This window comes from Colossoma macropomum, unplaced genomic scaffold (assembly GCF_904425465.1).
Source record: "Colossoma macropomum unplaced genomic scaffold, Colossoma_macropomum, whole genome shotgun sequence".
NCBI classification, from domain to species: Eukaryota; Metazoa; Chordata; class Actinopteri; order Characiformes; family Serrasalmidae; genus Colossoma; species Colossoma macropomum.
Window position 1 is genome coordinate 20,410,741 of NW_023494802.1, and position 15,603 is coordinate 20,426,343.

At 42.9% G+C, this 15,603-nt stretch overlaps 1 protein-coding gene across 1 annotated transcript in view; it reads left to right on the forward strand.

The window, feature by feature from the left end:
* The first annotated feature begins 843 nt into the window (after window positions 1-843).
* Window positions 844-15,603, forward strand: part of pdzrn3a (PDZ domain containing RING finger 3a) — a 49,763-nt gene continuing 35,003 nt past the window's right edge. The window contains exons 1-3 of the mRNA XM_036591490.1: window positions 844-1,413; window positions 9,153-9,239; window positions 10,444-10,551. Coding sequence (XP_036447383.1) covers window positions 844-1,413; window positions 9,153-9,239; window positions 10,444-10,551 — 765 coding nt within the window. The remainder of the gene's footprint in view (window positions 1,414-9,152; window positions 9,240-10,443; window positions 10,552-15,603) is intronic.

Here is a 15,603-nt window from a genome sequence, read left to right on the forward strand (position 1 = left end):
TACAGGTGTTGATGGCTTTTTGGTTGATTTTATTGTGGCTGTAAATGAGTGGCAGTGTTGTCTTCACATATGAGGAAGCCCCGCTGGTGACATCCTGTATAAATAAAAATAATGCATTCCCACGACTTAGTAAGGCGTGGGAATGAGATGATTAAGTCATGGCCACGACTTAGTAAAGCATGGGAACGAGATCCTAATGCGTAGCCACGACTTAGTAAGCCATGATCTCATTCCCATGCCTTACTAAGTCATGGCCACAACTTAATCATCCCATTCCCACGTGTTACTAAGTCTTGGCATTAGGATCTCGTTCCCATGCATTATTAAGGCGTGGCCATGCATTATTTTTATTTATACAGGATGTCATCATCAGGGCTCCATAGGGCTCCGTACAGTAAGGCATGGCAATGAGATGATTAAGTTGCCGCCACAACTAAGTAAGGCGTGGACCCGAGATCATGCCTTACTAAGTCGTGGCCATGCGTTAGGATCTTGTTCCCATGCCTTACTAAGTCGTGGCCACGACTTAATTATCTTGTTCCCACGCCTTACTAAGTTGTGGCCACGCATTATTTTTATTTATACAGGATGTCACCGGCAGGGCTCCGTAGGTTACCCCTGGTCCACAGCGTTAAGACGGCCCTAGGGTCCTACATCACACCGCCCCCCGCTCCGCCCCGCCCCGCCCCCCTGCTCAGCTGTTTGAATGTGACGGTAGCTCAGCCCCACTGCTGATGTTGACCGCGGCGAGGAACGTCTGACTGATGAACGAGCTCGGACAGTCCGCTGAGGAGCAGCGCGCGTCTCCCTCCGTGTCCGGTTCTGAGCGAGCGGCTGAAGGAAATGGGTTTTGAACTGGACCGCTTCGAAAGCCCCGTAGACCCGGACTTTCTCTGCAAACTGTGCGGCAAAGTTTTGGAGGAGCCGCTCACCACTCCGTGCGGACACGTGTTCTGCGCCGGCTGCGTGACTCCGTGGGTCTCTGAGCGGAGCAGCTGTCCTCTGAGGTGCCGCCGGATCTCCGCCGACGAGCTGAACCGCGTCCTCGCGCTGAAAAACCTCGTCCTCAAACTGGCCGTCAAGCGCCGCGACCGCGACGGAGCGCCGAAGCCTCGGCACCTCTCTGACGAGCGCGCGCCCGCGGAGGAGCGTGAACGCGAGCGCGGGGTAACGGGTCACGGCAGAGAGAAGCCGGAGAAGCGCTCCTGCGTCGAGGCCGTGAGGACGCACGGCGGCGCGCCGCGAGGAGAGAGAGAGAGAGAGGCGAGGCGGCGAGCCGAGAGCGCGAGCGCCCGCCAGAAGCGGCTGCAGCTCGCGCATCTCCACCGCGAGCTTCACACGACGGCGCGAGGAAAGTTTGAGGAGCTCAGGGCGAGGAGCTCTTTGAACAAGGTGAGAAAGGCTGTTAATGAGGTATTTAGGACACAGGTTTAAAAAAACAAAGGGGGAACTCCACCAACTTTTCAGAATTTTCTGCATCATTACATGTTTAACGTCAGTAAAGTCAGTCGGAGTGGTTTGGTGTGAAGTGCTTTGTTCTTGAAAACTTCCCTGCTAACTAAGAAAGAATTGTTCACAGTGGTGGTGATAGGAACCAGACGTCTGAGGAGTTCAACTCCTCTAAACGCTCCCTGTCAGAAAGTTATTGACATGGTTGTGAACGCGGTGCCTGATGTCAATGAGACACTGAGATTTGAGACGTTGTTTTACGGTAGTTTTGTGATAAAGTTTTGGTCCAAAAATGTATTTTAATCCATTCATCATGGACGGATACATGAGGGTGTTCTAAGGCAAAATAGTCCCCAAATAAAACTTAATTTTTCTCATTGACCATTATTTTACCATCATCAACATTACATAAACTCAGAAGGTTCACTGGTGTTTTCGGAGAGTAAATATAATGGCTATATTTGCATTGTAGACATTTGGACCCCTGGTTCCTGTCACCACCACTCTAAAGAAAATCTGAGTTGGGAAGTTTCTCTTCAAACGAAACCGTTTTACATCAAACAATATGAATGACTTCCCAGACAGCAAATGTACGCTGTGCCTGATGAGGGCCAAATGTAGCGCTGCGCCCGGTCTGGATCCGCAAAGCAGAGCTGGCCTTTTTGCAGTGACGGATCTGCACCGAAACAGATAAATAACTGGCCCAGATGGCAAAGAACAGCGATGCACCTGGTCCTGAATTGGCGCAGGTCTAAATATTATTTTCATATCTGGCCCAAATGTGGCATGGACCCATTTCAGAACAGATTAAAGCTCAAGTTGATATAAGCAGCTCTCTCTGGAACGAATCCGGCCCTGACTTGTTGCGTCTGCACCGGATCCGTTCCAGAGTCAGCAACAGCTCCATATCCCACATAATTATTCACAAATCATTAATAATAATAATAATAATAATAATAATGTTTTCCAAAAAAAAAGTCAGTTCATAAAGGGAAACATAAAACCAAATACCTCAACCACTGAATTATATAGAAATTTTGAAAATTCGGTGGAATTCCCCTTTAAGAAATGGTTGTAACTGCCTGCTCTCCTGACTCTGAGTGCCTCCTCTCCTTAGCTCATTCACTCTGTCCCACACGTACAAGGACGAGTTTAATGGATTTGGATTTCCTCTTGTTTCTACTCATACTCAATATACAGCAGCCCCAAAGTATTTAGACATTTCTGCCACACTTCAAAATGTGCTGAGGGGACCAAATGACAAAATTCAAAATTATTTTCACTTTTCTAAATAAATGAGTTTAATAAGGTAAACATTGTTAGATGAGCACCTGCAGCACCCACAGCAGCGTACAGGGTACGAGATCGCCCTCATCCAGACGCTAGCTAGGGACTGATGGTAATGATGAAACATTAGCCACGTTTACATGCAGCCTGATAATCCGTTAATAATCCGACTAATAGCTCAATCGGAATAGAATACGTCCATGTAAACACCTCAATCGGAATAGTCTAATCCGATTGAGGCCATTCGGAATACAATTTCTATCCGATTAAACGAGGTGGGTAAACTTCTAAATAATCCGTTAAATAGAAGAATAATAGCCATGTAAACGCCTGAATCCGATTACATTCCGATCGGAACGTGTAAGTATGTTCTGCGCATGTGCGTCGCGTCACGGCGAAAGTTTACACCGCTCAACATGGCGGAGCAGAAACTGGTCTGGACCTCACGTGATGTTCGCTGTCATGGTAACGTTTACTCTAAGCGCTACTCCACGCATGCGCGTCATTTTGCATCGGATTACTTGTAGTGAGCATGTAAACGAAGATTTTCCATCAGATTGTTGAATAGAGTGCATATAAACACCTCAGTCTAAATCTGTAATCAGATTGTATTCAGTCGGATTGGCAAAAATCGTTGCATGTAAACACAGCCATTGAGTGTGTTTACATGCACTTAATAATCTGATAACTGCAGAAAATCAGATTCTGTCAGTAATCCGATCAAAAAGTTTACATGCACTTGAGTAATCAGATAATGGGGAAACTCCAGGTCTACATGATTCAGGCAGTAATCAGATTTCTGCTTTGCAACCAGTCAATAAACTCACAGAAGAAGACGCGACATAAACGTAATGTAAAATGCAAACTTCATGCTGCGGCTTTTATGAAAAAACATTGAGCTGCTTTACCTGAAAATATGAACATATGTCATGTAGAAGATGAAGAATATTTAAATCCTTCATTTCGTTCAGAATGTAGTTTGGTTTCAGGGTCACTCCAAAAGTGTTTTGCTGCGTCTTGCGGTAATTTCCGGCACAGCACTCTGTTCTCATGCATGCGCAGGCTGAGAAATTCTATAGAAATTCGAGTAAAAGTTTATATGCATTGAGAAATCTGATTACTGAGCTAAAATCCAGCTCTCTTTATCAGATTTCTTAATCTGATTTCTAGATTGGAGTGTGGTGTTTACACGACCATTTGAATAATCGGATAACTGCAGAAATCTGATTATGATCGGATTATTGAGGGCATGTAAATGTTTGTTTTTAAAGTTTCAGAATGTCCTGTTTACTACCCAGTTCACACGTTCCATACATGGAAACTTAGCAGTAAAAACAGCCCATTTTGATTTTGGTTTCTAAAACCAACTGATTTATATATACACTGACCAGCCACTTCATTAAGACCACCTCCTTGTTTCTACAATCTTTGTCCATTTTATCAGCTCCACTGACCATATAGTTTCACTCTATAGTTCTACAGTTACAGACTGTAGTCCATCAGTTTCTCTGCATACTTTGTTACCCTGTTCTTCAGTGGTCAGGACCCCCATGGACCCTCACAGAGCAGGTACTATTTGGGTGGTGGATCATTCTCAGCACTGCAGTAACACTGACGTGGTGGTGGTGTGTTAGTGTGTGTTGTGCTGGTCTGAGTGGATCAGACACAGCAGTGCTGCTGGAGTTTTTAAACACCTCAGTGTCACTGCTGGACTGAGAACCAAAAATGTCCAGCCAACAGCGTCCTGTGGGCAGTGTCCTGTGACCACTGATGAAGGGCTAGAGGATGACCAACACAAACTGTGCAGCAGCAGATGAGCTATCGTCTCTGACTTTACATCTACAAGGTGGACTGACAAGGTAGGAGTGTCTAATAGAGTGGACAGTGAGTGGACACAGTGTTTAAAAACTCCAGCAGCACTGCTGTGTCTGATCCACTCGTACCAGCACAACACACACTAACACACCACCACCACGTCAGTGTTACTGCAGTGCTGAGAATGACCCACCACCCAAATAGTACCTGCTCTGTGAGGGTCCATGGGGGTCCTGACCACTGAAGAACAGGGTAAAAGGGGGCTAACAAAGTATGCAGAGAGGCTGTCTGGTAGTAAGAGATGTTTTGCCAAAGCAACAGGTCAAAATACAATGTTGTTTGTTATTAAAGACATTTTCAGTTCATTATGAAGCTGGTGGGACAAATTAGACTGTGGTGGGCCGCCACAGTCTAGGTAATTAAAGGGAAACATTATTGTGCAGTTGGACAGCTGAACCACTTTGCTGTTTATCACACCTCTCACTTTTAAACTTATGATCATTTTATTTCAGACTAAAGGAGAACAGTGCTCAGTAATCCTAAGCTAATAAATGCTGGATGTAGTAAGAGGTTCGCCTGCAGTTCTCTAGGAGAGACGATACATGAGGCGTTTTTACCTGATGCTTTTTACTTCTACTGAAGTTGTTTAACAATACTTTTAGTAGAGTGTGATTTTAGACTCTGTATATATCAGACTTTAGTATTTGCTGTAAATATATCGCTGCTTTCGTCAGACAGCCTTGTATCTCCATTTTTTTTGTTTCTCAGTTTTTGATGTAATTTGAAAACGTCTGTGGTCCTTCACATTGTCTGTAAATTTCATGAAGAATGGGCCCAAAGAAACGACCCAAAATGAGCTGGCAAAAAGTCTGGTTCCATTGACTTACATTAAAAGTAAAGTAGGTTTTTTCCTTCTCCTGTAAAGTTACCATTTTGGAGATACAAGGTTTTCTTCCGACGACAGCGATAGGATAAATATAGGCTATGCTCTTTAAAATGTAGGAAATATTGCTTCAGATTTGCCTGCATTATTTCACCATTGAATCCCCCGTAGCATGAGCATAGCGCTGTTGTTGGAAGAAAACCTCGTATCTCCAGTGTAATAACTTTATAGGAGAAGGAAAAAACATACTTTACTTTTAATGTAAGTCAGTGGAACCAGACCTTTCTCCAGGTGATTTTGGGTCATTTGTTTTAGTCCATTCATCATGAAATTTACATACAATGTAAAGGGTAACATGTATTTTTAAATTATGTCAAAAAAAGTCAAAAATGGAGATACGAGGTTTTCTTCCGACAGCGTTCAGACAGGACAAATGCCTGAGCTCAGCTTTTCCTCCGTGTAGAAAATAAGATGAGAAAGATGATGCTCGGAGGCTACATGTTTGCCTAATGTCAGAGTTGTCACTTTAGGTTCATTTCTACTGAAATGCCAGGCGTTCCTAAGCTGGGGGAGTGGGTCGAGAATAGACGCAATGTGACAAAAACTAGAACATCTCCCAGTAGTTTCAAGTTATGAAAAAGTTTGTCTGTGGTTTCACACTCATCTGTCTTATGAAAGGAATCTCCTGCCTGGCACACTGAGTACATCTATAGTACAACCCCATTTCCAAAAAAGTTGCGATGCTGTGAAAAATGTGAATAAAAAACAAAATGCAATGATGTGCAAATTAGTTAAACCCTGTATTTCATTGAAAATGCTTCAAAGACAACTTATCAAAATTTCTCGGTTTCAACATTTATTGTTTTTTGAAAAATATTTGCCCATTTTGAATTTGATGCCAACAACACTTTCCAAAAACGTTGGGACGGAGGCAACAAAAGGCTGGTAAAGTTGTGTAATGCTAATAAAACCCCTGGTGGTTGATTGGCAACAGGTCAGTGACATGAGAGCATCTCAGAGAGGCGGAGTCTTTCAGAAGTAAAGATGAGGAGGGGTCACCACTCTGTGAAAGACTGCACCATCAAATAGTGCAACAGTTCAAGAATAACGTTTATCAATGTAAAATAGCAAAGAACTTTAGCTTTTCATCATCTACAGTACATAATAACATTAAAAGATTCAGAGAATCGGTAGAAATCTCTGTATGTGAGGGACAAGGCCAAAAACCAGTATTTGCTGGCCGTGATCTTTGGGCCCTCAGGCGGCACTGCATTAAAAACAGACATAATTCTGTAGTGGAAATCACTGCATGGGCTCAGAAACACTTCTGAAAACCACTGTCTGTGAAAACAGTTCATCACTGCATCCACAAATGCAAGTTAAAACTAAAACGTAAAGAAGAAATCATATATAAACAGGATCCAGAAATGCTGCCACCTTCTCTGGGCCCAAGCTTATTTGAGAGGAAGTGGAAAAGTGTCCTGTGGTCCGACAAATCAACATTTGAAATTCTTTTTGGAAATCATGGACACTGTGTCCTCCGGGCTAAAGACCACTCAGCTTGTTATCAGCGCACAGTTCAAAAGTCAGTATTCATGATGGTATAGGGTTGTTGTTGGCATCACATTCAAAATGGGCATATATCTTTCAAAAAACAAAAAAACTTCTCAGTTTCAACGTTTGACTTGTTGTCTTTGGTCTATTTTCGATGAAATGTAGGGTTTAAATGATTTGCACATCATAGAATTTTGTTTTTATTTACATTTTGCACTGCATGTAAACTTTTTTGGAAATGGGGTTGTGGATCCATAGAACCACTAAGAGGCAGAACCACAGGTCTAATGAAAATGAAAGCACTTGTGTCTCCCAGATGAAGGGGCCACGCCTCCAAGTGGAACTAAAGCCAGCTCTTATGTCTGTGGCTCCTGCAGTTGAGTCATGCCTGCTGCGCTAATCAAGAACTCATGACACTTTCCTGACTCAACGTGACAAACTTCTCCCTGCAGCTGTTTCCACATGCATGCCATAGCTGTGAATTTGTGATGCGTAACGTCCTCTGCTCGAGATGTGTGATACCCTTACCGAGGTGAGGAGTCGCAGGCTTTATCAGTTTTCCACCCTGTCAAATCTTGTTCTTCGCTGCTGATCAGATCCAGCCGCTGACAGGGTTGAGGGAGAGCAGGTTGGGTGAAGTCTGCTTTGCCATTTAGGTGTCAGTCACATGGGGCTGGGGAAGTCAAGTGGAGATGAGACCTATGGAATTCACTGAAACACAATACGCTTAGGCCTATTGATGCATATTTGTCAAACCGAGTGCCTGATAAACCTTGGCAACAAAGGAGAGCGAGTGAATGTATCACAGCTGATAATGTCACTCCACTGTCCTGCTTCACACGCAATAGCTGTGAGCATAGCTAAGGCTTATGACTGACACGTACAAAGCAAATGTGATGGTTGTGTCCTTACTTGCCCTTTTTCTCATAGCTCGATGTACCACAGTCAGTCAGCGTGTAATGAAACGACAGTAAATGAATGTCACAATGATAATGTCACCCTCTGTCCTGCTTCACAAACAGTCACTGCAATTGCACCACAGTCACAGACAAGCCACCTTCTACAACCATCATAAAGTCTATGCGATACAATGAATTAGGGCAGTAGTGATCGTGAAATTGTAGCTGATGATTAACGGCTGTGTAAATATATGTTATTAACAATCTAATCTTTTTTTGCTCATTATAGGCATCTTGTCTTGCTTCCTAGCTGTCGAGCTGCTTGATAGCTCCCAATTGACGAGCTTGAGCTCAAATAAACAATCATTACACAGTGCTGCCCTCTAAACATGTTAGCCCCTTTTTACCCTGTTCTTCAGTGGTCAGGACCCCCATGGACCCTCACAGAGCAGGTACTATTTGGGTGGTGGATCATTCTCAGCACTGCAGCAACACTGACGTGGTGGTGGTGTGTTAGTGTGTGTTGCGCTGGTACGAGTGGATCAGACACAGCAGTGCTGCTTGAGTTTTTAAACACCTCAGTGTCACTGCTGGACTGAGAATAGTCCACCAACCAAAAATATCCAGCCAACAGCGTCCTGTGACCACTGGTGACGGACTAGAGGATGACCAACACAAACTGTGCAGCAGCAGATGAGCTATCATCTCTGACTTCACATCTACAAGGTGGACTGACAAGGTAGGAGTGTCTAATAGAGTGGACAGTGAGTGGACACAGTGTTTAAAAACTCCAGCAGCACTGCTGTGTCTAATCCACTCGTACCAGCACAGCACACACTAACACACCACCACCATGTCAGTGTTACTGCAGTGCTGAGAATGATCCACCACCCAAACAGTACCTGCTCTGTGAGGGTCCATGGGGGTCCTGACCACTGAAGAACAGGGTAAAAGGGGGCTAACAAAGTATCAGAGAAACAGATGGACTACAGTCTGTAACTGTAGAACTACAAAGTGCACCTATATAGTAAGTGGAGCTGATAAAATGGACAATGAGCGTAGAAACAAGGAGGTGGTCATAATGTTAGGCCTGATCGGTGTAAGTGACCAGCTAGTTAATGGAGAAAGCCTGGCCTTTGCAGGGGGAAGATGTTTAGCAGGACTTAACAGCTTAATATGTTTCACCTATGTTATTGTAGCAAGGCCTAAAATAAATACAGCACTCTCTCTCTCTCTCTCTCTCTCTCTCTGTCACACTTTCCCAGGGAGAAGAGACAAGGAGGCTGACTGTCACTCTCTACAGAGCCTCTGGGTCACTTGGCTTCAACATCATCGGTGGAAGATCATGTGAGGTAGGCCTGCGTTCGTAATTCGTAAGTGCATAACTCATTCAGGCTGCACGAACTTCACTTAACGTAATCACATAATTCTGCCGTTGCCTTTGCACAAAGGGGGCTTAGAGCAGAGTTATGCATGACTCTGCTGGAAGGGCACAGCTGCAGTAGATGGGCTGCAGATGGTCCTGTATGTTTTTTTATTTTGGGGTTTTTCCCAGTGATCTCCTTTATGCTAAATGTCGCCAGTACCCACACACTGTCTGAATCTTCCATGATGTACAGCACCACCTAGGTGCTGTGAAAGCAAGCATGTGCTTCCCCCAAGATACAAGCAGCTTCCCATTATGTCTTCTCAGATTGCTGCTCATACGTCGAAGGCCAGCCAAGCATACCTCTGCTTCCCAGCCTCTTCAAAATGCTTTGAAGACAATTGGCCAAAAGCAATTTAAGCATGTTAACGTGCTTTAATTTCTTTGAATTCTTTGTAGTCTCAATTTCTAACACAAAGCATCCCACTGGAATTTCACATCAAACTCTTATTATTAATGGTCAGTTATTGGGTTTAGAAAGAAAACATTGAATTTAAAATGCAGTGAATGCATCCTTTGATATTTTAGACGCTGAAACGCTCACACCACCATCTCGACTCTACCTCAACAGCCCTGTGGTGGGAGAGGTGAAAAAAATACGACTGGTAACCAAGCCAGGCTTAAACAAGATAATTACAGCCCTCACACTGTGATTTCCATGCCTTTCTCGTCGGTAAACGGTGTGAAAAGCAAGCGCAGAACCCATTAATTCCTCTCATAGATTGAGTCCAAGCAAAAAAAAAAGGGTTTGATGTGGTTGGATAGCGAGCTGTGGGCTTGGCGGTGAAAAGCCCTCGTTTGGCCCCGTCTCTCTCATTGGAATAGGATTGGTCCCCTGGCGGGGGCTGCAGGCTCAGGACCAGCACACTCCACTCATCTCAGATCCACTGGAGCAGCATTACAGGACAGGGTGTCTAGTGAGCAGCCGTACAACATGCCAATCTGTACGAAGTCCAAAACGTCCCATTGCATTCAGCGATTTTAGTTCAGTTAATGGATTTATGATGTTTGTTTTTATTTGAGTGTAAATTTCCAGCTCAGAATTTCTATATAAAAAACATTTTTATTGTTCATATGCAAATTAAATCATTGTTGCCAAAACTTCAAAATGTATGTCTCTGTTTTCAAAGGGATCTGAAGTCAGCAGAGATTTGAGTGATGGGATTTATGTGTCCAAGATAGTGGAAAATGGACCAGCAGACAGAGGAGGCCTGCAGATACATGATATGATCATGAAGGTATGGGACATTTATTAGAGTTTATATCGCACTGTTCAGTCTGAGAAACCGCTAGAAGGATATGCTAGAATATGTAAACGTCAGATACTCACATAAAGTGACTGCTCTCAGACAAAACTCCCAGCAAGTCGGTTAAGCTTTCCTAATTTTTTTAACAGTGTTTGTTTTGAAGGCTTATTACATTGTAGTGCTGGGCGATATGACCTCAAATCAATTTCACGATTAATTGAATATTTTACCTCGATTACGATTAATGAACGATAATTTTGTTTTTTTTTTTGTTTGTTTGTTTTTTTTGCCCTCGTACTTCACTGACAAGGTTTGTGCTGTAAATATGTTCTGCATATCTTAATGTAAATCGTCTCAGCAGCCAGATCAGAATTCACGCTGCTTTACGTCAATCCAACTCAACATTCGTCATAATTTTGCGCTGCTGAGACTCATAAACATTTGGGCTGATATTTTGTACAAAGATTAGAAGAGACTCATCCAAAACCGTCCGTGTTTGAAGAGGTTTTGAAAGAAATGTCCGAAAGCAAAGTTTAAAGAATCCGAGGACGCGAACCAAAGAAGTGACCGCGCCCTTTTTATGGCGAGCTCGACTGAATTACTTCAGTACTACAGAGTATCAAATAATTTTCTCTTTCAGTATCAAATTTCAGTACCGAAGTAGTCAAGAGTTATCGTGTATAAGACAATAGACATGCTTGTTCCGAAATCTAGACGGCTGATTGTCTGATTAGCTTTCTGTACGCATATTATTAACCCCTGCGGTTCGTTACTGCACTGTAAACATCCAGCACGTTAATTTCTGGTTGAAGCCACATCGAGTATCAGTTTATAATTAAAAAGAAGGTATCAGAAAAGTAGGGTTCAGAAATTGGCATCAAAATTAAAGTGTCTGTATTGATATCAGAAAATATTGTATCAATCCAGAGGCCTGTTAGGTACAAGATTTTGGGATCTTACATAAGGAAGACGTCTGTATACACAGCTGCAATCTCCAAGACAGGAGTGACACAGATAGAACCTCAAAGAGATGAATATCAAAAGGAAAGAACAGAACAAAAGGCAGGAAGTTTTCACTCGGCTGAAAGATAAGGAGAACAGCGTGCCTACAGGAAACACATTCAGTGATAACAGATGAAAATAAATCCAGAAAAGAATGGGAAACGGTCTGTTTTTATATGAATTATGAGGGTATTGTGACTTTACTCAAAGACGATACATATCTTAGAGTAAACTGATGGCACAGATAGTGTAACAAACAGTAATGATATCACTACTGAAATAGGATGCCGTTTAAAGCTCTGTAAACTGGAGGAGGCCCTTTACGCTCCAGATTTACTTCTTTAAAATACATGAGTAAAGAGTGCTCAAGTTAATTGAATGATAATATGCATGACAGTAAAAGCATCATGGAGTTTTGGACGCAATTAGACGTCAGAGAGACGATGTGGTCGAGTGTGTTGGGTAATTTATTTTTTAGGTCTTCTGTCTTGGTTGTCCTGATGATCCTCAATAAGTGAGAGAGATAAAGAAAGAGAAAAATGCGGGAAAAAAGAAGCTTAAAGAGAAAGAGAGGAAGAAATGTCATACAACTAAAACACGCTTGTGCTGAAACTTTCACACAGATTTGATTTACCTTCACACACGCTGGATAAACACATTTCAAACGTTACTCTGTTAATGTAGAACTAACTCGTTAACAAAAAAAGATTGGCTGGCTCAGAGTAAACACTGGCTCTGTCTTTGGGAGATTGCAAGTACATTCTCTGGGGATTAGGGCTGAAAGATTCATTGTTTTATACTGAAATCCTCAAAAAGAACCTAAATTTTTATTATAGTCTTACAATCTAGTAACAACGTTGATACGCAGGTTTTAAGTAGGGAAATTTCATGTAATAACGTGGAGCTTGTGAACTGCTCTGACGTCACAACCACAAATAACTGGCAGGCTGGCTCACTGTGTTAGCAGTTCAAGTCTCAGGCCAGAAAAAGTAGACGCGGGTCTTCTTAGCCAAAAAAAAGGCCCATAACCTCAATTTAAACCTCCATTATAAACATTCGCAATTAAACTCATCATCGCGATGTTGGTCAGAAACATCACAGTTAGATGTTTTGCCAAAACCGTTCAGCCCTACTGGGAATGCCACAGCCATCCAACTTCGAGGCAGCATAATTATCCTCACTCTCTCTGGGTGGGTAGGATGGCCCACCCTCTCCCAGTGCCAGCCAGCACAGGGCCTCTTAGCTGAGGCAACAGATTTGTAATTTTCAGTAATTTTCTCTTCCAAGTGTGTTAACCCTTGTGTGGTGTTGGGGTCTGTAGGACCCATTTAAAATGTTTACCAAAAGAAAAAAATATCTGTTTTATTATTATTTCAACTTCAGATTCTTGGCCTTTGATCATTTTCAGTGAAGAACATCTAAAATAACCCATTTTCAGTGTCTTCACTCTGTTCACCCCCCACACATTTATATTACACATGTGGTGTTGGGTGAACCTGCAGGGGAGTAAAAGTGTGGAGGTGCTGTGTCCTTCACTCTGTTCTCCTCCTACATGGCCTGCTGTTAGTGTGTGTGTGTGTGTGTGTGTGTGTGAAGGTGGACAACATGGCCAGGCTGCTGACTGGCTACAGCTGCTAAAGGAGAACCCTACGCTGACCACTTGTGATATTTTAAACATCTAGTATTGCTCCCGAGTGGCGCAACCGCCTAAGCGTTGCCCCTCATCAGGAGATCGCGAGTTCGATCCCTGGTGATGCTACAGCCGTCCGTAGCCGGGAGTCCGAGAGAGCACAATTGGCCTCGCTCTCTCTGGGTGAGTGGGATGGCCCTCCTTCTCCCCCCATCACTCAGCGCGATGCTAGTCAGCGCAGGCGTCTGTTAGCTGACGTAACAGATCTGGCGGTTGGCGCTTTCCTCCGAGCGCGTTCGGCTGTCCAGTGACGTTGCGTGAGCGGCAGTTCGAAAAGAAGCGGTGGTTGGCTTCACAGGTCTCGGAGGAAGCCTGTGTTAGCCTTCACCCTCCTAGCGTTGATAGCATCGTGTGATTGGGGGAGTCCTAACTAGCGGGTGAATTGGAGACGACTAAATTGAGGAGAAAATCGGGTAAAAAAATAAAAAAAACCAAAAAAACATCTAGTATTTTTACGTTAATTGTTATGGCTGTATTGCTTTAAATACACAATAATGTGGTGGCTCCACCAGACCACCGAGTAACACACACATCAACACCACACAAGGGTTAAGCTGTCTAATGTTTGAAAAGATGAAATGACTGGCTTCATGTGACTAACATATGCTAGCCTGACCCGGCTTGGTAGTATTGTGTGATGGGGAGAGACGTAACTGGTACAAAACACTGAAAGGACATCCTCTCAATAAACAACCTCAAAAGTCCAATATGAATGTCCTGCAGCTCAAACAATTCTTATAACAATAAAGTGTGAGCTGTTAGATTTGTTGAGAGAGGATTTGAAATATGAGCTGCTATATGTGATATTTTTTTATTTTACTTTGTTTTAGCTGGGCTGAATGTTCGAGACTGAATGCTCGAGCTCTGTACTGTTAATATTAACAGTTATCCTAAAAGGGTTTTCTCTGTTTTGGTATTATCATATAAATTATGCACTCTCATTTCTCTAAATAATTTATTTGTTTGTCACTGCATTGAGATTTTTATTATTACTTTTACTTGGATTACATTGAAGCAGTTCATATTTACTGAAACCATACATTGCCTTTAAGATATTCTGTAGTTTTGAGGGGAAAGTATGTCAGTCTGATGTTTCACTCTGGTGTCAGAAACTAATATACTCAAGCACGACTTGAGCACTCCCGTCATTTTCCTCCAGCAGAGAAGGTTATGAAAAAAAGCATTCCTATTGTGATGTTTTCATTAAGAGCACTTTACTGACTTAAAGGTTAAGACCACCAGCTGCAGGGGTCCGTCTCAACATATCGTCAAAACTCTCCAGGTTTTGAATGAACTATTCACATGCTTTGACTCCAGTTTTGTAGGTGCAGGGAGATGTTTTTGTCGGCGGGTTGGTGTTTTGGTTGCTTGCTCATATATGATGCATGAATGTGAAAGTTCCCTTTTCTCAGTTCTCTCCAAGTGGGAACCCCTGACTGGCATCGTTGTAAATTATAAAATGAAACAAAAAACAGTGTTTCAATGTACCAAGATGTGTAAAGGTATCACAACACTGTGTTTTTTAACACTCAGGGCCAAATGTACCTATTCAATTTACAACACTGTGCCTCCGTTCACATTACAAGCCTCGTTGCTCAAATCCGATCTCTCTGACACGATGGTTCACACTCGTTTAGATAAATGATTCAAATCTCATTAATGTGACGAACCGGCGTCCTGAAATGACCCTCATGAGCTCATCCTACTCAGTAACGTCACGTGAATGAATCACGTTCATCATCAGCACAAACTAACGAGCAGAACGAGCTTCGCTGAGAAGATAATTAACTCTGATCAGCTCTCAGCTTCATTATTAGAGCGAGACGAAGGAGAAAAAGGTGAGATGAGCTGCTTTTCCACCGTTTACAGGCTTTAACTTCTGTTCGGCGCTGCTGCCATGGCAACGCTGAATGATGGTGCAGTGGAAAAATAGCAAACGAATTCCGATCTGAGCGTCACATTAAGGTCACATGGCCACGAATCTGATACGTATCCGATCTAGGACCACATATGAAAGTGGCTCAGGTCGGATTTGAAATGATCAGATTTGTGTCCACACAGCTCTGAAAACATCAGATCTGAGTCACATTAGGGCAGAAAATCAGATTTGTGTCACTTCAACCTGGTAATGTGAACGTAGCGTATCATTCACTCGTTCAAAACTATGGAAGTGCTGGTTTGGCCTAAGTAATAATCTGACAGTTTTCTTTTCCAAAATATTTTTAAAGCACTTATTGGAACTCTATGGCTGCAATGCCTGCTTTACTAAAGCTACTCCTTGCTTCATTATTCCTGTGCGCTCTGGCTCCACTGAGGGCTCAACTCCTGTTTTTGATATAATGGGGGAAATA